The following is a 27,199-nucleotide window of genomic DNA, read 5'->3' on the forward strand; positions in this document are numbered from 1 at the left end:
AAAAAATTGATTCAGCAAATAGCTGGATCTATAAGATGAGCCCCTATCTTTGAAACAAATATATTTGAACTTGCTTCCTGTTTTGAGAGGTTGATTGGAAGAGAGTGAGGTTTCAAAATCCTCATTAAGTGTTCCTTGTTGCTTTGGCAGCTTGGAGAGTATCAATAGAGAATAGGAGAGGCTTGCCTAAAATCAGAATTTTTTTTTTCCTAGCAGAAACTAAGGAACTATGGTAAGAACTATTTCCAAACACATATTAGGTAAGATCTACATTTAACCATAAACCCTAATTCACCCATTTCATCATATTCTTCCCTTATTCACCATCTTCACCTCTTTTCTGTCTCATTCATCCTAATACCCATCATCACTTGTTCCATTGACATAATCTTATTTGTAACTCTTCTAAATACTCGTCTAAGTCTTATTAAATAGTTATTATCACCTTCCTCCATCTCACTATCTCAAATTTTTACATATCTCCTCTCAACCTTATTGAATCACCATTAAAAGTGTTTTAAATCTATCATCTATGTTCCCTTTGGAGATAACCCGTACTCACCACTAGATAAATCATTTGCCTGAATATGAGCTTTACATAAATTTATTGGTTAAACTCAAAAGTATCATTAACATAATACAAAAAATGAAGCAAAATGATAGTAAACAAACCAGGTGGGGCACACCAACCTGATGGGGCCACTTGTAACAAGGTGGGCTATCCACATGTTGAAGCTAGTTACTCATAGTGTGACTCCCTAGCCACATCAAAAAACCCTAAGCCACCCCATGGGTTAGCTAGCTGATGGGCTGTACGTGAGATCATGTGTCGTGTATGTGCACATATAATATTGTCTAGTAAAAGACATCTAGTCTTTCCAAATTAATTATTCGTATTTTATTTGTGCCACACCTTATCATTTCATCAATCTTTCTTTCAAATTTCACTGCAGTTCATAGTGGTATGAATAGGTTGGACCAAATCAATGAAGCACAACAAAATTATGGGCATGTGGGTCATGTGGGCTGGGTGGAAGGAACCAAACAGTACAATGAATCATATTACCCACAATATAAAGATTGTTTTATGCTTCAGAAAATATGACAACAATTTTGTGCCAAATATTTATGAGCATGTGTTTTTATATGGTGGACATTTGATGGAGCGAAGAGGGTTCAAGTTATATCAGAACTGACACCATCTAGCCTGGCTAATTTTGATGAAATGGCACACCCTCTTTGTCCTTTAAGAATCATGTTCCCCTAAATTCATTTTTATCCAGATATAGTCCAATAAATTCAAACTTAGTGAAAAGTATAATTCCTTCCACAGTATAAGAAAAAAAATTCAAGGGAATTGGTCGGAAATTGAAAAGCAAAATCCAACTTAACCCCAAAGGTTCTAGCATTTCCTGAAATGTTTTGAAAGATGTTAATGTGCTGCTCTAGTGCTGATTTATGTGGCATTCAATATTATTGTGTCATTGCTTCCTCATTTAAGATCAATTTCAAAAATTTAATTAGGTTATTCCTTGTTATTGCTCCCTCTTAGGTTATTCCTTGTTAATGCATTGACAGGTCATCATGGTGAGGAGGAATGTCCCCGCCACCATAGGTGGCTGAGCACGTGTACCAGGAAGGCGTTTTCCACCGCCCGTACGCTTCGACTAACGAGAAGCTTCTAGAATCTAGTATGGCTGCCGCCTGTTCCTTCCGACAACTCAACTCTCTGCCACGTCCATACCATTCTCGGACAGCTGTCACACAGTCACGAGGAGACTCTCACCTGCTGGCCAACGACACCACAAAGGCCGATGTGCGTCATCATGCCATTCAGCATGGTGATGCTCTGTCGGTTTAGTATTACCATAAATACCCCGCACCGCCTTCTAGTCCCTATAAATACTTGAACCTCCATCATTTAGTCTTAAGGGATTTTCGTCTTCAATCCTTGTCTATTCCTCTTCTACCTCTCTCTCTCCTTCACTACCACTCCATCTTCTTACATGGTATCAGAGCATGGTGAGACCGCCAGTGCCTCAACTGAAGGCATTCCCATGCCCACTGAAGTGCATGCTGCCCGCAATCCACAGCCGCCTCGAGCATCCACTATGTCAACAATGACAAAAATGTCGATCAAGCTTACAAAATCTAATTATCTGATTTGGAAAATCCAGATCATGCCTATTGTGAAGGCACATGGCTTGGGAAGGCATATGTCTCACCCTCCACCACCCAAAGAAGAAGATACAGACAACAAAACCACTCTGTGGAAATATAACAATCAACATGTACTATCTACTATTATTTATTCCATGTCCGACGAGCTTCTTCCTCTTGTCTCAAGCTGTCTTACAGCACTAGAGGCTTGGGAGAAGCTCGCCACCAAACTTTCCTTTGCGTTTGAATCCCGGATCATGGAGTTAACTTCACGTTTTCACTCCATCAAAAAAGGGGCTAGATCCTGCAACGATTATATCGCTGAATTTCGGCAAGTCTTAGCTGAATAGGTAAATGCTGGGGAACCTGTAGCTGAACGAATCTTGAAGTTTGTGTTTCTTAGAGGCCTCGGCTCTAAGTTTTGTTCATTTCGGACTGGTGTTACTACTCAAAATAAGAACCTCTCTTTTGATGATTTTTTAGTTGCTCTTTGTTCTGAGGTTTCTATAGATAACTTCGAGAGTGATGATGAGGCCGTGGATGCACCTATTTCTCTGATGGCCAATCAAGTCCAAACAAGCCTTTCCAACCAGGTCTCCTACAACAACCAGCAGTCCTCTTCTCATCAAGAACGTGGTACACACCATGGCTTCCATGGAGGAGACAGTCATGGCCGGGGAGGACGAAATGGTCAATTTATTCCTCGATGCCAACTCTGCCTTAAGCAAAGCCATCGAGCTCTAGAGTGGCGTGCTTCCTCTTATGGACAGATGCACTCTAATTCCCCCTCGACTGTCATGGCACGTCCACCTATGCATGCATTCGGAGAACCTCCACAAGCTTAAGTGACAACATTTGGTGGATCGGTCGCTCCTTTGCCTCGTCCGTTGTTGCCTCCACGACAGCATTCTTACCATCAAGCATGGTATCCGGATAGTGGTGTGAGTCATCACGTTACATCTGACGTACACAATCTGTACAGGGCCATTCCCAATGAAGGATCGGATTAGTTGTATGTAGGCGACAACACAGGTTTGCCCATAAAGGCTCTTGATTCATCTAAAATTATTCATCTCATATTTATCACCCTCTTCTTTTGAAAAATGTTCTCCATGTTCCTCAAATTTCAAAGAATCTTCTTTTCATTCATAAATTGACATCTGATAATCATGTATTTGTTGAGTTTCATCCTAATGCAAGTTATGTCAAGGATCGCACAACGGGAGAACTGCTCCTCACCGCAATAGTTTGTGATGGGCTTTACTGCGTCAAACCTTCATGTGCGGCGGCATTTTTGGGAGAATGACAATCACCAGATGTCTGGCACCTTCGCCATGGACATCCGAACTTTAACATTTTGAAACAAATAATCTCTCATTTTGGGCTTCCTACGCTATTTTCTTTTGTATGCTCCGCATGTTGCCTTGCTAAATCTCAAAAACTTCCATTCTCTTCCATTACTTGTACATCCTTACATCCTCTTCAAGTCATTCATTCTGATCTATGGATGTGTATGGGTGTTGAGAGGACGATGACATTTTAAGTTAAAGTAACTCAATATATATCCATAAATTATGCCAGGATCAAGGTGATTTATGGTAGTTGGGGATCCCTCCACTTCTCATTCCTTAATGAATCTCAAAAATAAATTTATTTCATTCACACTACAAATGTAGGATAAATTACAATATTATTTGTACATGGAGAGAAGAGTACATTTAAAAATCAAAGGATATCAATGGATTGATGAGAGAGATGAAGCTACCAAATTTTCAAACCAGAACTCCTTATGGATTGTGAGATATCACTTTTTGATGTTAGATCTTTCTAAGATATAATAATTTTCTCTCTAGCGATGTCTACTCGACGTTTATCCAGTTTCAAAGACTGGTGGAAAAGTAGTTTTCAAGAAACATTCAGATGTTTCACTTGGACAGGGGAGGTGAGTTCTAATAACTACATAAATATTTCTAAACATGTGGCATTATTGGTCACCCAACCGATATATGTCCCATATCTGATATCGAGAATAAAACTAGGACGGTGGCTGATATCGGATATTGGATATCAGTTGATATCCGTATTTGAAGTGTGGGCAGATACTGGTGATGGATACCGGTGATGGATAACGATGATCTAGGGATGAGACGAATCTCAGATACCAGATATCGGTTATCGATATCCGAATATCGGTTTCGATATCTGCATATCGTAACCGATATCCGGATTTTTTTCGAATCAATCACAATCCCATATGTAGATTTCTAAAAACTTTTAAGGTTTAAAGTTGGTCCAGCCGTTTTTCACATAAAGCCTTCTATTATATTGCGCGCGCAAACGGATGCTGCATGTCAAATTATTAGAGAAATGCCCCTATGACTTTATATTGTCCAAATTTGAGTATGAGAACTATACAAAAATCAAAATTTATTCATTAAGCCCCTATAAATAATTTATTTTGATTCTTAATCGTGCAATGTGTAACCTATATTTTTTATGGGGACTAAGGAATATCTAAAACATTTTTCTCAAAAATAGAAAAGAAACTAGAAGCTTATTTGTATTGAAGTAATACCATGCATGTGGAAGATGTTTACCTATCCACCACTAAATACCTGATAAAATGAAGAAGCTTTTTGGGAAATGTTGAAAATTCTGCAATTAATGGCCACACTTTGTTGAAAATTATGCAATTAAATATTAACTATGTTGAAAATATGTAAATTACTAATTTTGCAATCTCCACAATAAGTGTAAATTTTTAATGTTGGAAAATTCTAGAAATTTATATAAAAATATTGAAAATTTTTAACAAAAGCTGCCCACACTATCTGGATATTTAACATGGTTTATATACCTAATAGTTATATTAGTGAATTAAGTGAAAATATACAATATGTATATTACTAATTTTGCGGTCTCCACATTGGGTAAGTGTAAGTTCTTAATGTTGGAAAATTCTAGAAAGTTATAGGAAAATGTTGAAAATTTTTAACCCCTCACTATCTGGATCTTTAACATGGTTTATATACCTAATATTTATATTAGTAAATTGAATGCAAATTTAAAATATGTATATTTCTAATTTCGCGGTCTCCACATTTGGTAAGTGTAAATTTTTAATGTTTCTAAAAATTTATTGGAAAATATTAAAAAAATTTAACCCCACATTATATGAATCTTTAACATGGTTTATATACCTAATAGTTATATTAGTGAAATAAGTGCAAATTTAAAATATGTATATTACTAATTTTGTTGTCTCCACATTGGGTAAGTGTAAGTTCTTAATGTTGGAAAATTCTAGAAAGTTATAAAATGTTGAAAATTTTTAACAAAAGATGCGTGCAACAAAATTGACTACTTTGCTTGAGAATTTCCCCACCGCTAGGTCAACGGTTTGTGCTTACGTGGTCATCACCTGCATATCGAAAGAGAACAAATAAAACATGATGATTCTGTAAAATATGCATATAAGGTAGTCGATGTAGGTGATGTGTACCTCAAGCATATGCGACTACCCCATCCTGGCTATCCTCGCCATCCGAATCCAGCTCCACATCAATGTACCATCCCTTGTTGTCCACACATAGCCAGCACTTCACAGTGATGAGTGTTTCAATGCTTGTAGGCAACAAACGTGCTCTCTTGTACGTGACAATAGTATTGCCCCCCGAGAACATGCGCTCAGCACGAGCGCTTATTGTACTCCCCCATTAGGCACGACTTTTGTTAGGTATTGGTTGAACTCGTCCAATGCTGATCTCGTAGAGACAGGTGCCGGTTGGGCTTTTCGCATAGTGTTCTATCGCCAAGAGTCCAACTCTCTACCTTTTTAGTGCTCAGTTTCAACGTGCCCACTTGCTGGATGCATCAGCGAGTCACATGGTAACAAAGACCGTACATATGCAATGGTTGCTTCTCTAACGCTCTGACGAAGCATTGACCCTTTGGTGATTGTATCATTCGCCCACAAGATTTCTGCATACTACGCTAGTTTGCTTTGCATCACCTTACACGCTTGCGCCATGTTAGAATGATCTCCTTCATGCAACCATCGTACGTAGGTGAAGAAAGTGCCATCTATGAGAAATAATAAATCACATATCCCAGGCATCACTATCTTGCAAACGTGATCGGTGGACACAGCGAACCGCCCAAGGATGCGACAGAATTCTTTGACCACCTCTCACTCGTCCTTTGACATCTTCTTCGCCTTCCCCTTCCGGCCAAAATTCTTTGACACTTCATCAATGACATCACGTTCTTCACGGCGGCGGATAACATAGAGTAAGTGCTGTTCTAGCGGGTCGGACACTCCAACACGGCCATGTTGGAGTCCTCGACTTCGGGGTCGTCTTCACATGCCTTTGCATACTCCTCTCTCCATTGCTTAGAGCTCCAAATACTACCCACTAGCGTCCGCACCTTCGCAACTGCATCACCCAAATATAACAGCCGGTGTGCTCCGTCATTATCGACAGACGATGAGAATATATCTACATGATCTTTGTCCTCGTCATTGTTGTACTGGTCTGATGTCTTGCTCACATTGCCTTCATTAGGCTGTATAACGTGGACCGAAGGAATGCTGAAGCTTTTTATTGTCGTTTGTACGACAATGTTCAGAATGTGTGCAATGGATGGGACATGCGTTCTGGCGCTAATAGTCGGGTTGACGCTCTTTATCTTCTTCACAATCAATGACAGCATCCTTTTATTTGCAAAGGCGTTGTCAGTAATCACAGCGTAAACATGCATAAATACCGGTCACGTGTAAAATCACATGTTTACTTACTAAGATAAGTTAGATATTGAATGATGGCCTTTGGGCGCAAACAGATCTCTTCTAGGACCTGGAGAATGATGGACGCCATGGTATCCCCATCGTGCTTGCCAACGATACATCAGATAGCAAGTACCCGCTCTCGGTACACCCATTTCTCATCCACCCAATGAACGATGATGCCTAGAAGTCCAGTACCATTCTCTGAAGTCTACGCGTCTACAGTGAGGGACACTCGGTCCACATTCTCCCATAGCTTCTTCACCTCGTCTTTCATGTGCCGATGTAGTTGGATCGTCCATTACTGCATGACCATAGCATTGGGGGGATCCAAGTCCAACTGTGTCGCATAGCACCACAGCTCCTAGAATGTGACATTCTGAACAATACTGCACAGTGAATGAGTCAAACATATAAATTATGCAATGACATTCTTCATCTAATCTGGTGTATGCCCTCTTATTGCTCCTCCTTAACTTGGCTCTCCCTATTATTTGGTGTGCATTGGCTCCGTTATACGCGGCTGATCATGGTCGTCCACCACCAAGCCCTTAAGCTTAGCATGACGAGCAGGATGACAAGATTGGAAATGTCTCCAAAATACGTTGGTACTCTTATCGGCCTGCCGCTTGATTCCTTTATAGAGATAAAGATACTGAAGACAGTGATATATGAAGAGTGAGAAGGCAAGAAAGTGAGACACATAAGGAAATAGAGTAAGAGAGAAACTGAAAGATAGAGAGACCAAGAGATTGGCGACAAAGTGAGACACATAAGGAAATAGATTAAGAGAGAGACTGAAAGACAGAGAGAACAAAGAGATTGAGAAAGTGAGACAGAAAGAGTTAAAGAGACAGCGAGAGATAGAGAGTGAGAGAGTGAGAAATAGTGAGAATGAACAAGAGACAGTGAGAGATAATGAAAGACTTGGAGAAAGATAAAGAGTGAAAAAGAGGGAAAGATTAAGACAGAAAAAGTAAGAGATAGAGGGTGTTTCAAAGATAGGGAAAGAATAAGAGAAAGTGAGAAAGAATGAAAGACAAAGAGAAAGATAAAGAGTGAGAAAGACAGAGAGAAAGTTAGAGATATAGGGAGAAATCCAAATACGAAAATAACATGCAACCCCATGTATATACAACTCTCTTCAACTAGAAAACTTAGTATAGTGGGTAAAGAACATGCAACAGTTAAAATCAAAGATGAATAAAAAAAACAAACTGAGATCCAATAGTTAAAATCAAAAACCGGTGTTGTCATCCTCCCCCCCTAAGACGGAGGTGGATGACGACATTGAGTTGGATATCAATATCGGATATTGTCACTGTAGAAACCAATCTCCGATATCGATATCCGATATCCAGATATCAAAAAAAATGGATACCAGAAATTCTCTTTCCGGCATCTGATACAGCATCCGTCCCGATACCATCGCAATACCGATATCGGGACAAACGAACACTATGTGGCATCAAATGTTAGGTTTCCTGCCCACACATGGAGGAAAGGAATGGCACAACTGAATGCAAGCATCACCATGTGATTGAGACTGCACTTAGCATGCTGCATCAGGCCTCCTTGCCAACAAAGTTCTAGGATGAGGCCATTACAATGGCAGCATACAAATTACCTGATTACAATTTTCTCAAGGTCTTTGGGTGTTTATGTTTCCCTAACTTGCAATCGTATAGTAAAATTAAGCTTTCTGCTAGATCCTAGCAATGTGTATTTCTTAGATATAGCTCATTCCATAAGGAATATCAATGTCTCTATCTCTCTAATTCACGTTTTTATATTTCACAAGATGTTATTTTCAATGAAAATGTCTTTCCTTTCTCTCAATCTTTCAAACAGGCTCGTTCATCAGACAGATTACTGGGTTCTACCCCTACTGAAACCTCTACTCTTACTATTCTTACTTCATTTGGAGATAATACTCCCTGAGCTTCTAACGCTCGTTCTGAAGAAAGCCCTGGAGTCAGCTCCTCCGCTACTAATTCCGGTCAGTCTCCTTTACCCTTGCTTACTCCTAACTCAGCTACACGCTCTGCCTCAACTATAGCTTCTTCCACTCCACCTCTATGCACATGCCGTATATATAACGTATTAAACATCCCAGACTCGTCTTACAAATGTGCTCGCCATCTGTTCTCATCGAATGTCTTTCACATGGAGGTATGCCTTTCAACTCACTCCTCTTTTCATGTTGAACCAACTAGTACCTCACAAGCATTGAGCTCTCCAATTTGGAGGGAGGCTATGGAGGCAGAAATCTCTACTCTTCATAAGAATGGCACATGGGTGCTTGTGAAACTGTCGAATGGTGCAAATATAGTTGGTTCTAAATGGGTTTTCAAATGCAAGTTAAATGCTGATGGCACACTAGATTGTTGTAAAGCTTGTCTCATCGCTCAAGGGTTTAGCCAAGCCTCGGGAATCGACTATCAATAAACATTTAGTCCTGTGGTCAAGATGACGACTATACGACTTCTTCTTTCCATTGCATTGTGCAATAATTGGGAGATTAAACAACTAGATATTTCTAATGCTTTTTACATGGTGCTCTTAACCAAACTATTTTTATGAAACAACCACCTGGCTTTGCTAACTCGTATTACCCTCAGCATGTATGTTTACTTAAGAAATCCCTGTATGGTCTTAAACAATCTCCTCGGATGTGGTACAAAAAGTTATCAGATTTCCTAACATGTCAAGCCTTCCACAATTCTAAAGCGGATACCTCTCTGCTTTTTTAAAAACATGCTGACTTCAAATTTTTTTCTTCTAGTTTATGTTGATGACATACTAGTCCTCGGGTCTAACTCTCATGAAGTCGCACGCACAATCTCTTCTCTGCAAAGTAATGTCCTAGTTAGAGACCTCAGCAATGCGAAATATTTTCTGGGAATTGAATTAATACCCACATCCAAAGGTATCACCCTCTCTCAATCTAAATATTTGGTGCAGATTCTTCAGACTGCCAAAATGGGCGAGTGTAAGCCCACTAACACACCATGCAGCCTCTCCTCATCTGCACGCTTCAAATCTTCTAATCAGCCCAACCCAACATTCTATACAAAAATTGTATGGAGTTTGCAATACCTTACAATTACTCGGCTGGATATTGCCTATGTTGTCAATAGGGCATACCAGAATATGCATGACCCCAAAACATACATTGGGCTGCAATTAAACATTTACTTCGCTATTTAAAAGGAACTGCTGATCACACGTTGACATGTTCTCGTTCATCTTCAATGAACCTTAATGTATACACTTGATTCAAATTGGGTAGGAGACCCAACTGATAGACGATCCACCAGGGGATACCTCATAATCCTTGGCCCAAACTTGATTAGCTGGTCGTCCAAGAAGCAGTCCACTCTATCTCTCTCCAGTACTGAAGCCGACAACAAGTCAGCTGCAAATGCAACAATAGAAGTCATCACGGTTGAATCACTACTTACCGAGCTTGCCCTTCACCCAGGTATGGCTCCTACGCTATTGTGTGACAATTAAGGTGCTACGTACTTAACAAAAGGGGGCCAACGAATAACCTAAGAGGGGGGTGAATTAGGTTATCTATTTATATTATATTTATATTTTTAATTGTCCAAGGATTTTTCTACCTAAGAAATGAGGTAGGGGAAATGGGAGACATAGTTTTTTTCTTGACAGCTTAGGCTAATCCTTAATGTTGTTAGGGGGTATCCGTCCCAAGGTGATGATGTGCCCTAACCAATTTGTGTGAATGCCCCCCAAGAAAATTACTTGGAAATAGGGCTGAACAAGGATGCCAAGAAAGCAGAAAAAGTGAATGAAGCTGTGTCGTCCACAACCCTCAAAGACTTCCACAGAATGACGTTGCTTGATCTACTTCAACTTGATCCCCAAAGCCTTAACACGAGTGATCACAGAGATCTTGTAGTAATACTATATTTCTAAATAATGTATTATCCTCAACAACACAGTATTGATGGCTACTTAAAATAGTATTTAAGATAGAGACTAATTTAAGTATTTCAACAAGAATACTTTTATGTCAAAATTTTATTAATTCAGATATGAAGATTCATAAATATACTGCTTGACTCCTATCTGTCCAACGTAAAACCCCTGTAACTCTTTCCAAACTCTACCAAATGATGTGATTCAAATTTCTTTTGTTTTATTTGGATGTTAGCACACTTGAACAGTTCGACTCGGCTTACTCTAGGATCCAAGATATCATGGATTCAATCCGTGGAAACGTACCTCTGTTTAGACATGGTTTTTCTGTTCTGTTCTTTTAAAACGAACAAAAAATTCACACAAACGAATCGCACAGGGGCCTGTTTTGTGTGCTGTTCTTTTTATGTGCGAAAATTCGTACAAATGTTCGAACAATTCGCACAAATGAACAAATTCGCACAACCAAAAAAAAATTGCACAACCAAACAAAATTTTCACAAACGAACAAAATCGAACAACCGAACAAATGAACAAATTCGCACAAAACGAACAAATTCGCACAACCGAACAAAATTCGCACAAACGAACAAATTCGCACAGAAAGAACATTATTGTTCAGAAATTGCATAAAATGCTCTAAATTGCAAAAAATTGTTATGCATAAAGTATAATATACTACGAATAATCTAATTCATTATGACGTTAGAGTAATTTACAACTCACAAGTCACAAACACCATATTCAGTATAATTCTATCAATACAAATCTAACAATCATTAAATCTAGTTATAATGGCATTTATATTTTAATGGTACCTGATATGCTAGGTGTTTATGTCATTGTTGTCACTTAGATTTAAGAAAAAAATATGGAATGATTTAACGAATTCATTTAGCAATTTAATCAGAAGAGGAGATTGTACTGAATTAATTTTGGTAATTCATTTCATTTCATTGGGTGACGTAACTGAATTCATTCGTTCTTAAAGGGAGGGAATTAATTAATTTAATAGATTTTTGAGAATTAATTTCATTAAAATGACTTACATGAAACAGAGTGTACTTCCATATTTTTCTAGGATTTGGTTAGAGGGTGGAACGATTAGATTTCTATAAAAATGTATTTAGGTATTTCTACAATAATAATATAACTTTTTAAAGTTCTCATACCGGAGAAACAAGGTATGATGGATGTATCCAAACCGTAACGAATTCAAGATGCCGTATTTTAAATCAAATGTTAGGGTTCCTAGTTTGGTCAGAGAGAGAGAGCAAGAGAGAAGGAAAGGGAGAGGGAGAGGGAGAGAGTGAGTGAAAGAGAGAAGAAGAGGGAGAGCATGAGGGTGAGTAAGGGAGAGGAAGACAGAGGGAATGAGAACGATGGAAGATGTAGACAATCTTATAGAGATAATTGGGGAACTGGAGCGAGAGAAATAGAGAATTAGATATAGACAATTGAAGGAATAAATAGAGAGAGAGAGAGAGAGAGAATTAGAGATAGAGGAAGAGCAAACCAGAGATTTAGAGAGAGAGAGATAGAGAGATTCAGGGATAGAGATATAGAAAATCACAGATTTAGAGAGAGAGAGAGACAAAGAGATTCTGCAATTTTTCTCCTCAGTAAATTACGTGGGGTACATTATTTCTATTTTGAAGAGTACGACACATTTTTAAGGAAAATAACTCTCTTCAAAATTGAAGTCCCTCTGCAGACCAAAACCTTCAAAATTCCAATCAGATTCCTGGCTGGGTATTTTGAGCTGTAGAACCAGCTTTCCGCCTCCTGGCCGAGAACGATCTTTTGGCGATGGTTGAAACTTGAGAAGCGCCCATAGCTTGATGACCAGCACTCCTGCTCTGCACAGGTGAATAAAATCTTATAACTGGAAACAGAATTAGAGAAATGAAGAGAAAGAGGGATTTGAAGACAGAGCAAGGCAGAATTTCATAGATAGAGAGTAAGGGATGATAAGAGAGTGAGAGAGAGAATCAGAGAATTAGAGGGAGAGAAACGGAGATGGAAAAAGAGAACTATGAAATTCGGGGGAGAGGAAGAAAGCAAGAAAGAGATAATTAGGGGGAGAGGAAGATGGAATTAGGGACCGAGAGAAAACTAAGGACGGAGTTAGGGAATGAGAGAATGATAGAGAGTGGAAAAACTAGAGGAGTCTCACATTTATACGGCAGGATTCTTCCATCATTGTAGGCAGTATTGTGTGGTGGAGCGCTAATCTGCATGTCAAAAAAGAAATAATTTGCCATCACACGATCATAGTTTTTTTTCACGAAGGCAAAGATAAATAATAGAGCTCTCTACACCAGACAAGGAGCAAGGACAGAGTCTAACCCGTTGGTGCATTCAGACTTATGTTAAATGGCCCGTCCTCTTCATCACTGTCTTTGTTCTCATATGCTCTCAGGTTGTCGTTGCTGTACCATGACTTCAGCATCATTAACTCTTCAACGCTCTCTGCCATGAGCCTCGATCGCCAATAGTTGATTACTCGACGACCCTCTGAAAATAGCCTCTCACACGCGGCACTCGTCGCTTGAACTGCTAGGAATTCCTTCGCCATCAGTGCTAATGCGGGGTAAGAAAGCTGACCTGTTTTGGGGGTACAATTAGTCAGAAATTCAATAAGTGAAGCACAAGATTTGGAATATAAACAATGCAAATTATATGATACATGTCGTCTTCCACTAATGTAACACCTCCGTACCGAATGCTGGGGGGGTCGTTGCATATACGTCGAGCTCTGTGATCCGATCAACTCATTGTGGTAGCTCAGATGGATCTTGTATTTCTTCAAGCTCCATTTGTATGAAATCACTCGTTGTTGATAGAGCACTTGGTTCGGTGCGGCGATTCACGGGGTTCCTGGATACTGAATGTGTCCCCATGATGTTGCGGACGTTAGATAGAACCTCATTCTTAGCTTGTGGATAGATCAGGCAAAGCTTCATAGATGGATCAAGTAAAAAGGCGATAGTGAAAGCCTCATTTCGTGTTAGTACAGACACATATTTATCTAGCTTAGCCCGCATAGCAGAACAAACATTAGATAAAGCACTCCTTTGCCTAGCGGAGATAGCATGACCAACTGTAAGCGTGGATGAGTTCGATATGCCCACACTAATTCGCTCTAGATGCCTCATCAATCCCTTAATAATGACAATAGCCTCATTCGACATCGGTGCCTTCCTTTGGATAGCAACAGAGGTACCAAGCTGGAGTGGTTTGAGTAAGTCGACAAATTTTTGCACTAGTTCCCATTCCGCGTCAAGTAAGGCTTGTTTTCGAAGGGCGGTAGACATCATCATATTGATAAAAATCTTAATTTCAATGCACCCACATAGCATCTTATAAGTGGAAATCCACCTAGCAGGGCAATCTATCAGGATCCTCCTTGCGTTTGACATATTTAACTATCAATAATATGTAAAGTACTTCACCTCTTGCCTCGTCGATCCTCGTATAGAAATCACTACCTCTCTTAGGCGTCGAACCACATCCCCTAAGGACATTGTATGAGAATCATATTCCTCTGCATCGATCGTAGCATCCAGGGCTGTGAGGTCTACTTCGTCAATGAAACTTGACTCTAGGCCATCTTCAATGACATTGAGAGCATTCAATCCGGCCTGCATATCTAAGTTGATGACATGCGCAATACACAAGACATGTCTCTTTACAGTGAAACGGGCATTCACTGGCCGCAACTCTCGTTCCAATATCGCCATCATTGTTGCGTTATTTGAAGCATTGTCCATAGCAATAGCACATAGCTTCTCAGTCAACTTAAATTCTTCCAGAATTTCCAACACAATCTCACTCAAGCACTCCCCAGTGTGGGATCCCTCCAACTGGCGTATAGTGAGGACACATTCACACATTTTCCATTCTGTGTCTACCCAATGAACGGTGAATCCTATAAATGATATTTGATTCACCGAAGTCCAACAATCCAGAGTGATGGCCACTCTATCAACACTCTCCAAACGGTCACGAATACCGCTCTTCAACTCAATATACAACTTGAAAGCCTTTTCCTTAACAGCCCTTGTCAATGGAATGGAGATCTCCTCTTGTGTGATGTATCAAAGCATTCGGATGAAATAATTCTTACACGCCGGTGAGGCTGACTGATAGATGAAACGTACAAGCTCTTCTTTTGTCATCTCCGGCGACCAACCAGTGAAGTACATTTTTTTAGTACCGTGTTGATCAAAGATGTTGGCCATAGATGGTTGGTTGGAAGAATTGCAATCTTGACTCTTCAGCTCGTTATACTATTTATGATGCACATTTTACAAATGACGCCAAAGAATCGTACTGCAACTATACTTATTTTGCTCTACAATCACTGCACGACCCCGATTACGGGTCGCATAGAGGTTGCATGTGAACACGTTTGGCGCCACCTCTGTGAAATGTATTCGTGCAGCGCATTCATTTTTCTCTTTGTCTTCTTCCCGCCGAGGCCAGCACTCCCCTCGGACAATGAGGAGCTTCCTCGTGAACCAGAGGCATAAGATAGAGGTTCCCTAGGCATCCTAAATTACAGTTAAAAAGTTGTATTACTTAAAAATTTCACGCAATACCAAGCTCAATTCGGACATTGCTTGATGTGCACTCATGAAGTACACATGTTCAAACAGTTTCTTAAATTAAAAAACAAGAAATTTATCTCAACTAAAAAGGTGAAAGTAGAGTCGTACATCACACGGGTAAATAATTAAGCAAACAAAGTGAAATATAAGGCAATTAACGTAAATTGAAAAATTATCCAATCTGTGTACCATTCGTCACATAAGTACGCACCTTTTTAATTTCCTCCGAGGCAAATTCAAGACTTGTTCAATAGATAGATAAATGCTCTGAACGTTATGGAGAGTACAGAGAACGCCGCGTGGAGCTTTGTATCGGAAGGCAGAAAAATTTTCAGATTACCACAAACGACTTCCTGTTGAAAGAAAATAGAAATCAACCAAAACGTCCAATGGAGATAGTTCAAACGATACTCAGAGAATGAGAGGTAAAGCGAACAAAAAATGGAATCAGGGGTTGATAAAACATAAAGAAATTTGTGTATGCAAAGTTGACAGATAAATCCATAAAATCAGATAATTACAACCATAGAGAAAAATCAGAGAAGTAGGGAGAGAGAGAATTAGCGATAGATAAGGAGGAAAAGAGAGAATAATACAAAGAGATAAAGAGATTACTAGGGTGAGAGGAAGAGAGGATGGCCGAGAGAGAATTAGGGATAGAATTGGGGGACTAGAGAGAAAAAAATAGAGATTTAGGGATAGCCAATTGAAGAAATAGAGAGGGAGAGAGCAAATTAGAGATAGAAGAAGACCAGGTCACAGATTTAGAGACAGACAAAGAGAGATACAGAGATAGTGACAGGGACAAATCAGAGAAAAAAAGATAGAGAATTTGAGAGAAGGTTTGAGTCGGAGATTTAGAGAGGTAGTGAGAAAAATAGGCGAAAGGAGGTTTTGAGATAGTGAAATAGTGAGAGGGCGAGAAGAAGAGAGAATTAGACATAGAGCAAGAGAAAAATCAGAGAAGTAGGGAGAGAGAGAATTAGAGATAGATAAGGAGGAAAAGAGAGAATGATACAAAGAGATAAAGAGATTACTAGGGTGAGAGGAAGAGAGGATGGCCCAGAAAGAGAGAAAAATAGAGATTTAGGGATAGCCAATTGAAGAAATAGAGAGGGAGAGAGCAAGTTAGAGATAGAAGAAGACCAGGTCAGAGATTTAGAGACAAGACAAAGAGAGATGCAGAGCTGCGAGAAAGAAAAAAAATCGTCGATCAGCACTTGAGAATCTTTCAGATTTCAGATTTCACAACAACGGAAGATCTGACCAATTTATCAGTAAAGACTCGATCAGATTTCATCAGAACATCGAAGAACAAAAACATGACAAGTTTATCCACGATGCAGATAAAACCGTCGATCAGAACTCAAGATTTTTTAGGTTCTATCGGAAAAAAACAATTAGAAAGATTGGACTGCTATTTTTCCTTGATCTGACCAAATTTGTTCGCAATGCAGATTAAACCGTCAATAAGATCTCCAAAATCTTTCAGATTTCAACGGAAAAAAACAATTTAGAATGGTATGACTGTTCTTTTTTACGTGATCTGACCAATTTTATCCGCAATGCAGATAAAATCGTCGATCAACACTCAAGAATCTTTCAGATTCCAACCAAAAAAAACAAAAAAGAAAGATATGACCGCTTCTTTTTGCGTGATCGGACCAATTTTATCCTCAACGCAGATAAAACCCTCGATCAGGACACAATAATCTTTCAGGTTCCACTTTGAGCCTTGTCTGCATCCGCCGCTAGAGATGCAAGCTCGGAGTAGAGCTGCCAAATTGGCGGGGAGAAAGACGTGAAGGAGTCCACAAGAGAGAGGCGGGATAAGGGTGTCTAGGGGCCGTCATCGAGACTCGAGAGAGATGGATGGAGGAGACGGGATTGAAGAGAGGAGATGGGATTCCGAGAACGAAGAAGAGACTGGGAGAAAGAGAATGAGCATATTTTTTTCTTAAAAAAACCCTTAAAAAATGTGAATTGCACAGCCATCTGTGCGAAGTTCTGTTCGTTTTCATCAATGTTCTATTCAGTAATCCGAACAATTCGCGCAATTCGGTCCAATTCGCACCGTCCGAACAGAACTACCATGTCTACCTCTGTTCAATTTTTTGTTGATGTCGCTCGATTCGTTCAATTCTTCCGCTGCGAATCGTTTTGATATGTTCATCCAGATCTAGGCCTCTAGAACCCAACAGTGGTATCAGAGCCAGGTTCTGCTTTGATTTGGATGAAGATCGGCATCAAAATCGTCCAAAACGGAGTGCAAAAAGATGTTTTTTTGGTTCATTCCTGTTCGGATGGCCTTCCCGTTCCATTCTGGACTCTCTAGAGCTTGAATGAGCCCCATTCAATGGTTGAACGGGGTCTGTCCAGGGCGAAACAGGTCCCCGTTCAGCTTGAACGGGAACCGTTACCTCCTCAGGGCGGAACGGGGCCTTGTTCTACTTGAGCGGGGCCTTAGCAGGTCGGATGAGGACCCCCATTCAGCGGAACAGGGCCTTCCCAAGGGGAAAGGGGTCCTGTTCAGCTTGAACAGGACCTCCTTACAGCGGAACGGGGTCATGTTTAGTCTGAACGGGGCCCTTTCAATGACGGTGGTCCTCCGGCAGCTTCCGGCGGCTCACCGGCGGTCCAGCGACGGCAAGAGCCCGACCAGCGCCGGTTGACCCGGGCTAGGCCGGCTCAGGCCGTGCGGGGCCCGCCTAGCGTGCCACCTAGCGCGGACGGGTCAAACCTGATTCGCTCTAGGCAGCCCGCACACGTGGCGGATCCATGTAAGCGTCGCACCTGCGTGGCACGCACCAACTAAGCGCGCCGCCCGTGTGGCAGGGCCACGTAGGCGCATCGCCCGCGTCGCGCGCGCCAACTAGGCATGTCACCCCGCATGGCAGGGCCATGTTGGAGCGCCGCCCGCGTGCCTGCACCAGCTAGGCGAGCCGCCCGCGTGGCAGGCCAGCTAAGGGGCGCAAAAATATTCTGGCCCCGATGGGTTTGGAACCCAGGGCCTGGTGGTCGTTGTGTTCGGAATTTGGATTATATTCATTTCCTTAAAAATCGGAATATTTAATTTATTTAAAATAATTAGAAATAATTATTTTAGGCATGAAATAAATTCCAAAAAATTCTGGAAAAATCAGGAAAATTATACTATTGATTCCTTGACACGAGAAAAATTTAAATGTTAAATTTTAATGTCAAATAAATCAAAATATAAATTGGAAATGGTTATTTCCCTTTATTTGAGTTCAATAATTTAAAAGTTAAATTATTTAATGTCATATAAATTCCAGAAAAATAAGGAATGATATGTATTTGATTTTACTCATCAAAATGAATTAAAATTTAATTTATTTGATGTGAATAAAATTCCTTAACTTAGGGAATGCATATATATTTGGAATATTTGAATGGAATAATTTAAGAGTTAAATTATTAAATTCAATAAAATTCCTATAACCATATTAAACTGTTTAAGTGGTTTTTTTTATTTATTTTTCATGATTGTCATAAGTTTTAAATTTGGAAATGGTTTAATGTCATTAAATATTGCTTTCATTTAATGTGATTAAACTTTGCTTTAATATTGCATTTATTTATTTGATTTATTATTTGCAATATTATATTGTGGGATGGTGGATGGAATGAGAACCTAGAAACTCTAGATGGACCTAATATAGGATCCCTAGAACATGGTTATCCAATATAGAGAGATATTGGGATTAAAATTTTGACTAAGGTTGATAGTCAAGATACATTCACGTCCTTGCACCATACACGCCGATATGTATTATTCCTATGTGCTGGATGAAGACATGTGATATGAGATGTCACTTAGTGCTCCTCGTGATAGTTGAGACCAAACAAAAAATCCCTCATATTAAACTCTAATCCATAGCGCGAGAGTGACGAACTCAAGCGTGGTTCTCCTTCATTATAGTCTTAGGATTCAAATCTCTTTAAGTTGGGTTGGTGGAGTCAACTCCAGGCTCACTTATTCAGGAGGTGGGACTAAGTACTAGTGTATGACACAAGGCCGGGGTAGAGGAACCGTGTAGTTTGGTGGGGGTATACACCAAGATTACACGCAAATCTATTTCCGTCGAGTAATGAAGGTACTGCTTAGACCAAACTCAGTGGTTGGTGGGGGTATACTCCAGGCAGCATGGGCATTGGGGACCGAACTATGATCAGATATTGCAATTGATTGCAAGTCCCATGAGATGGCTGCTCAGTGATATGTATTATGACTGGCGCGGGTATACTCCAGGTTGTAGTATGTGTCTTGAGATTCTGATCCCCACTAGGAGAATGTCAGTTTCTCCGCTTCCGTATGCGTGAGGGTTGTATGGATTGATAAATTTTAGTGGGAGCCCTTATAGATGATTAGAACATCTGCTAAAATGTTTTAGGTCTTTTATTGACCTAATATCCTATAAACACTCATCGTCAAGTAGCCCATTAATTACATGTTTGATACAACTCATTGACAAGTCGATAATTATGATGTGCTCATAGACTTGATGAGAGTCTTCAAGTCTAAAAGGTTAGTTTATGTCCTTACGAACAATGACTATGATGGTGATGGGATACGAGTAAAAGGTTGAAGTGAAGAGTTCACTATGACATGGTTCAACGTTAACGCACCATCAATGAGCTGTTAGCTATTGAGGTAGCATGAATACAAAGAACCTAAAGCCATGTAACACTCTATGATAGTTATTTGGATGTGCAATCCAAGAGTCAATTCAAGGCTCACGTGGTCGAGGGATCTTCTGCATATGAGGGTATGGTGAAGATGATTGAAATGACAAGAGACTAATATCTACTAGGAGAATGGTTCTCCGTTCAGTTTATTTCTGATCTTGTCATTCAATTCCTTCATGACTTGAACTTAACTTGCTTAAGAATGTCAAAGGTGAACCTTTAGAAGGGAACATCCCGAGACACCTTATTTGGTATGACCAATTGGAATGTGTTCCATGCTCTTGAGAAGGACAAAGGAACAAAGCATGGTAAGGTGTCCCTATCACATAAGGACATAAGTAGCAACAAATATTTATACCACGGTCTGAAAGGTCACTAGAAGAGGAACTTTGCATAGTAACTCGTTAAGATTGCTCAGAGAAAGTTGAAACATATGGATGTTTTAATTGATTAACATGTGGAAACATGAAGTTGAGGCTATGAAGTATCGTAAAGGTTAGATGATCACTATTTGGATAGTGAACCTCAATTTTCACTTTGGAGATATAGTATCTTTGGAAGATAGTCATGTTCCTATCATGAATAAGAACATCGCATATGCTATGAACAGATTTGGATATTCCCTAACTACTGAGAACAATAGTTTCTCCATTTATTTGAAGAAATAAGTTAATTGCTTTGGCATCGATAGAAAGTGAATAATCCTCCATTATCTCAAAGTGATATTTCTCCTGAGAAGAGCAAGAACTATGTGAAGAAAGCTCATCTTTATGAGCATATATAATATTGTCAAAAGGCATGTAACCTACTATGCATAGGATGCATATTTAGAGCATTTTATTTTGAATCATTTGCTAAATGCTAATAGTACCTTTTGGGTAAAGTACCCATGCCTCCAAACTTATGAAGTGGAGAACATGTCAATGATTTTTGTAGTTGATACATGCGGATGTTCGTTTCTACATATCTGAAAGAGTATAAAAACTTTTTGATGTGATCAAAGAGAATAATACTTATGGATTTCAGATAGTTCATGAATGAAGATGCTACCTATCTCAACTTAGTCATCCACTTATAAGCTGAATGGTTCATCAAAGGCAGATTCACACTGTGTTGGACACAGTGGAGTCCATGATGAGCAACTTAAGACTTCTAGTAAACACATGTGTACGTGAAATCATTGCAATTGCATGAATGCTGAACTTGTTAACCATTTAACCTGTGAATTCTATTCCATAAGAGTTGTGGAAAGAGAATGAAGCCCAACATTATGAATGGGAAGTCTAGCTTATAAGATGACGCTTGACTCAGATAAGATGGAGTTGAGGACTATTAATATCCAAATTGGAAATTTAGGACAGTTGACCATACCCTAAGTCATCCAAGGACCGTCAAGTGGATGAGGGATTATACATATACGTAGACATGGTCCAAACCGTGCGAGCGAATCCCACTCGTGCGGTTGGGCGTAAGTGCAGTGCGGTTGTGCGGTAAATCGCACAGGATTTTCGCACAGGGGTCGGTGCGGTGCGAATATTTGCTGTTGTGTGAATTCCCCTCTAGCCTCCCCGCGCCTCCCCGCACCCTCCCCGCCGGCCCCCACTGCAACCACATCAACATCGTCCTCTCCAATGTCTCCTACGCCTCCTCCTCTGCCTCTCCAGATCCATCTCTCTTCGGATTCTTCATCATATCCGAGGAATCCTTACTCCAAGTCGCCTATGAGTACCAAGATCGCGCCAGCGCCTGCATCCTCTCAAGCAAATACATCAATCTTCTCCTCAAATTCACCAATCTGGGCAGAAATCCGCCCTCTTTCAACAAAACTTTCCCGATCACGCATCCCGACAAGTACAATCTCTTCTTCGCCAACTACGTGCGCGGGGAGAGTGTGTCGATGTCGGTGCGCACTGAGATGTACAATGGCGCGCCAGGCCGATCGAGGGATTACCTCTCCGTCGGCCAATCCAGCCTTCCAACGATCTTCTCTGTCTTCGCGATCGCCTACAGGGGATTGGGCTAATGATCTACCTCTGCTTCTTCAAGAACAAGACTTTCACGCACAAAATTCATCTTCTCATGACGGGATTGCTTATGATCAAAGCTCAGTACATCGTCTGCGTGGCCGAGAATCATCACAAGATCAAAACCTCTGGATCTTCCCACCGAAGCGTGTCAATGTCTGCGCCCCCCCCCCACCCTCCCCACCCCTGCCCCGCCACCCCCCCCTCCCCCGTCTCCTACCCTCCTACCTCTGCCGCCGCCCGCCCCCCTCCACCCGCCGCCCTCCTCCCCCGGCCACCGCCCCCACACACACACCCCCTCCCTTTTCGTCGCCCGTCGCTTGACGACTGCCGCCTTCTCTCCACCCCTCCTTCGGCCGCGTTTGCCGCCTTCACGGGCACCGTCTTCTCCGGCGCCACCGTCTGGGCGACGCCATTCGACTTGTGCAAATTTAGTGTGTTGTGTAGTGCGCTTTTCTGCACAAAAGCGCATTGCACACCGCACATGACATTTTGTGCGTGCAAAAATTCGCACACGCGGTGCAAATTTTCGCACCACACCGCACGACCATCTCTACATATACAGTAACTGATGATTAACAGGTTCCATGAGTGAGTCGATACACACACCTTTGTATCTTCTAGGACATTAGGTGTAGCTTGGCACCCCACGTGTCGGATTCTCGACCTATCGATTGGGTTAAATCAATCCGACATTAATTAATCCATATGATGATATAGTTAAGTAATTTGGAAGGCCAATAAAGGTTATTGGGCCGCTGGAGTCGTTAACTAGACTGATACAGGGGCCTAGAGGGTCACACTCAAATGGTCTTTTGGACGTCGGAAGATATACTTAAGTTTTGGGGGGTTTTATAAAAAATACCCACTTAGTATAAATAGGGGAAGGCCCTGAATGAAATTCACCCAGGCCTGAATTGTTCAAGGGCCTTTCCCCTTCTTCTCCACTCTCCCAACACCCCCTCTCCCTACCTGATGTGATCGGGACGACGTAACGACGCCGACGGTCAAAGAATGGGGCTCGTCAATGAGAAGGAGGAGATCTGACGTGCCGAGGACCGTGTGGATACGTCTAGTGGCTGCACACGTGAGCAGCTCGACTCGGCTCACTCCAGGATCCAAGAAATCACGGATGAGATCCGTGGAAAGGTACCTCTGTTCATTTTTTTGTTGATGTCACTCGATTCGTTCAATTCTTCTGCTGCAAATCGTTTTTATATGTTCATCTAGATCTAGGCCTCTAGAACCCAACAATGGTATCAGAGCCAGATTCTGCCTTGATTTGGATGAAGATCAGCATCAAAATCGTCCAAAACGGAGTGTAAAAAGATGTTTTTCGCATTGTTTTGGTTCATTCCCATTCGGATGGCCTTCCCGTTCCATTCTGGGCTCTCTAGAGCCTAAACGAGCCCCGTTCAATGGTTGAACAGGGTCTGTCCAGGGCGGAACAGGTCCCCGTTCAGCTTGAACGGGACCTGTTACCTCCTCAGGGCGGAACGGGGCCCTGTTCTACTTGAACGGGGCCTCACCAGGTCAGATGAGGCCCGTTCAGCGGAACATGGCCTTCACAAGGGGAAAGGGGGCCCCGTTCAGCTTGAACGGGACCTCCTTACAGAGGAACGGGGTCCCATTTAGTCTAAAAGGGGCCCGTTCAGCAGCGGTGGTCCTCCGGCGGCTTCCGGCGGCTCACCGGCGGTCCACAGGTGGCAAGAGCCCGCCCAGCGCCGATTGACCCGGGCTAGGCCGGCTCAGGCCGTGCGAGCCCCCCCCAGGGTTCCACCTAGCGCGGACGGGTCAAACCTGATCCGCTCTAGGCAGCCCGCACACGTGGCGGATCCACGTAAGCGTCACGCCTGTGTGGCACGCACGAACTAGGCGCGCCGCCTGCATGGCAGGCGCCAACTAGGCGCGTCGCCGCTTGTGGCAGGGCCACATAGGCACGCCCCTTGCATGGCGCGCACCAGCTAAGCGAGCCGCCCACATGGTGGTCGCCAGCTAGGCGCGCCAACCGTGTGGCAGGCCCAGCTAGGCGCGCCGCCAATGGGGCCCGCGCCACCTGGGTGCGAGTCCCGCGTGGCAGGCCAGCTAAGGGGCGCAAAAAAATTTTGGCCCTGATGGGTTTGGAACCCAGGACCTGGTGGTCGTTGGGCAAGGCCCACTACCACCAGGCTATTTGTCTTCCCCGGCGCCGCTATCTGGGCGACGCAGCGGCGCCGCTATCTGGGCGACGCAGCGGCGCCGCCATGGCGCAGCGATAGTGAGATGTGCAAATTTTTGTGCTCTGTAGTGCAAATTTCCGCACAAAATCGCACCGCACATCGCACACTCGTTGCAAATTTTCACACCGCACCGCACGACCAACTCAACAACAATTTATATGTTGAAAAAAATCTCAAAATCAGTACAAAGTATGCTAAAAATTAGAAATTTATCACAGTGTCGAGGATGTGCGGAGTTCAGATCTCAGCCTTCTTTTCTTTGAATCTTGAAATACCTTGCACCAAAAACCACGATTCTAAGTTCTATGGACTTGGATTGATGTTAGGAACATGATCTCTTCAAGGAATGCTCAAAAATTGCTTTAAAGTTGATCCAGGAATTGAGAGATCTCTCTAGCTTTTAGACTGCGATTTTCAATGGGCAAGGCGAAGTGTGGTTTGAAATTATGGCTCAAAACTGCATATATGGATGTGGAATTCTGAAAGGGCATAATGGTAATCTGTCAAAAGTACAACAGTCATATTCATTTATTATGATTAAGCAATATAAAATAATAATCATTTTAATTTCAATTTTTATATGTATAATTTTGTCATCAATTCAAAATACCTTTCAAGAGTTATGAGCAAAAACTAGCCGTTATGCCAAGGACTTAAGCCTTAAAATAATATTAAACTTTTAGATATTTTAGCCACAACATTTAAATAAAGATATCACCATTTGATAATGATACCTTCATGTAATTAATTTTTATTAAATCATCAATAAATTCAGCCTTAAATACTCCAAGGTAGTACTTAAGATTTTGAACCAGATATTCAACAAATAAAAGGAAGGCGAATTTGCGCAAATACCTGAACAATGGTAAAAACTATGTTTATCTTCAAGTCATAAAATTACAAGTCCTAAATACATGATTTGACTTGTTTAGTGTGTGATCAAACTAAGTAACCTTTTAATATATCTAAGGCTCTTATTTTATCTTCACATACAAACAGGCAACTATTTGACTGAGGGCCTATCGCGCTTTGATCAAAACCCATATTGTGGCATGCATCAGTTTGAACATTCATCAAAACACACATTAAAGCATTGTCTAAAAATACCCTTAAAGCTTAATCTTCACAAGGAAATTGGTCGAAATTGAAGAACAAAATCCAACTTAACCCCAAAGGTTCTATCATTTCCTGCAATGTTTTGAAAGATATTAATATGCTTCTCCAATGTTGATTTATGTGGCATTCAAAATTATTGTGTCATTGATTCCTCATGTAAGATCAATTTCAAAGATTTAAAGCATATATTAACTACTTAAACTTTAAATTATGTCAGATTTTTTTTCTAATGGAATGCTTCTCGATGTTCTCTATATTCTCTAAGTGTTCATCAATGAGGATGAGAACAAAAAACTCTTGCTGATACACTCTAAATTCTTGTCAATCTGAAATATATTTTTTTGTCTAGGAGACAAAAAGGGCACAGATTTTTGAATTTGGGCCATCTTATCAGATAATATTACTCATTTATACCCATTGGGGTCGAAGAATTTTTGTTTTCATATTTATATTAATTTCAATTTTCAAGTTATAGAAGCAGAATTAAATAATAAAAGTAATTTAAAAAATGTACCCTACAAAAAGTGATGTTCTTTCACATTCTTTAGAAAGTGACACTATTTCTACCATCTTGAAGAGTCACTTTTGTCTTGTATCAATACACTATTATAAACATGATTTGTAATAATTGGGGTTGGATTACAATCAAATGAATATCAATGTCTTGATATAATGAATCTCTTTAGGTCTTATATGTCTCCTCCATTCTCAAATTTTCCATGTATCCTATCATCAATGGCTATAGAAATGATTGAAGCCGGGAAATCCACATCATAGTACATGACAAAAGATATGACTAAGCCTTGTTCAACCACTCCATAGATATTATCTCTATAGGTTATAATTTATAAACGCATGAAAATGGGCAAGATTCCATGTGTAAATGATGTGAATTTAAGGGATTTCCCGTTTCCCATCAAACCATATAAGAATCATAATATAAAATTAAATATTCCAAAATATGTAATCTTAATGTATATAAGGAGGACCATGGCATCCCTGAACATTCATTCGGAGATTCAGAAGAGAAGAAGTTAGATGGATAAGCAGTGAGATATATAGAGATAATGCATTGGGATGGTTTCTGATAAAGCATAAAATAGAATGTTGATGAACCCAGACTTAGTCTGCAGAGGCGAAAATAGCTAGCAAGATTACAAGAGACAGAATCCAGAAATTTTAATATGATACAGATGTAACAGTTAATATTTTGAACTGCAGAATTAATGTTTTGTACATGTTAATTTATATGCACTAAAGTGGTTATCAATTAAGTTTGGAGGACAGGACGAAAATCCTGTACTCCAAACTTAAAAATTCAGATCAATGGCTTATATTATAATTTACTTGTTTCAACGCATTAAAAAGTATAATAAAATTTAATTTACATAAATGAGTGATTAATATTTTAAAACTTGTCATTCAAGTCATCGAACGAGAATAGGAAGAAATAAGCTCTGAAATAAATATGTTTGTTGCAGCTTGTTAGAAGGAATAGAATAGATCATCAAATGGAAAAGCTGAGAAAAGCTGATTTCATTGTGCTATTTATCGGAGGGGTTCTTTACCCTTCTCCAGTTCAGTACCTCATCCAATGAGTTATTGATAGCACACGACTATCTAATA

At 40.7% G+C, this 27,199-nt stretch overlaps 1 protein-coding gene across 1 annotated transcript; it reads right to left on the reverse strand.

Annotated features, from left to right (window-relative positions):
• Positions 1-12,514: 12,514 nt before the first annotated feature.
• Positions 12,515-17,400, reverse strand: LOC144713806 (uncharacterized). Its single transcript, XM_078588499.1, has 4 exons — positions 17,170-17,400; positions 15,716-15,857; positions 13,241-13,498; positions 12,515-12,750 (listed from the first exon to the last, which is right to left on the reverse strand). The coding sequence occupies exons 3-4, from the start codon at positions 13,467-13,469 to the stop codon at positions 12,539-12,541; spliced, it is 441 nt and encodes a 146-aa protein (XP_078444625.1). The 5' UTR covers positions 13,470-13,498; positions 15,716-15,857; positions 17,170-17,400; the 3' UTR covers positions 12,515-12,538.
• Positions 17,401-27,199: the final 9,799 nt, after the last annotated feature.

The sequence above is a fragment of the Wolffia australiana genome, chromosome 16 (assembly GCF_029677425.1).
Source record: "Wolffia australiana isolate 7733 chromosome 16, ASM2967742v1".
NCBI lineage: Eukaryota > Viridiplantae > Streptophyta > Magnoliopsida > Alismatales > Araceae > Wolffia > Wolffia australiana.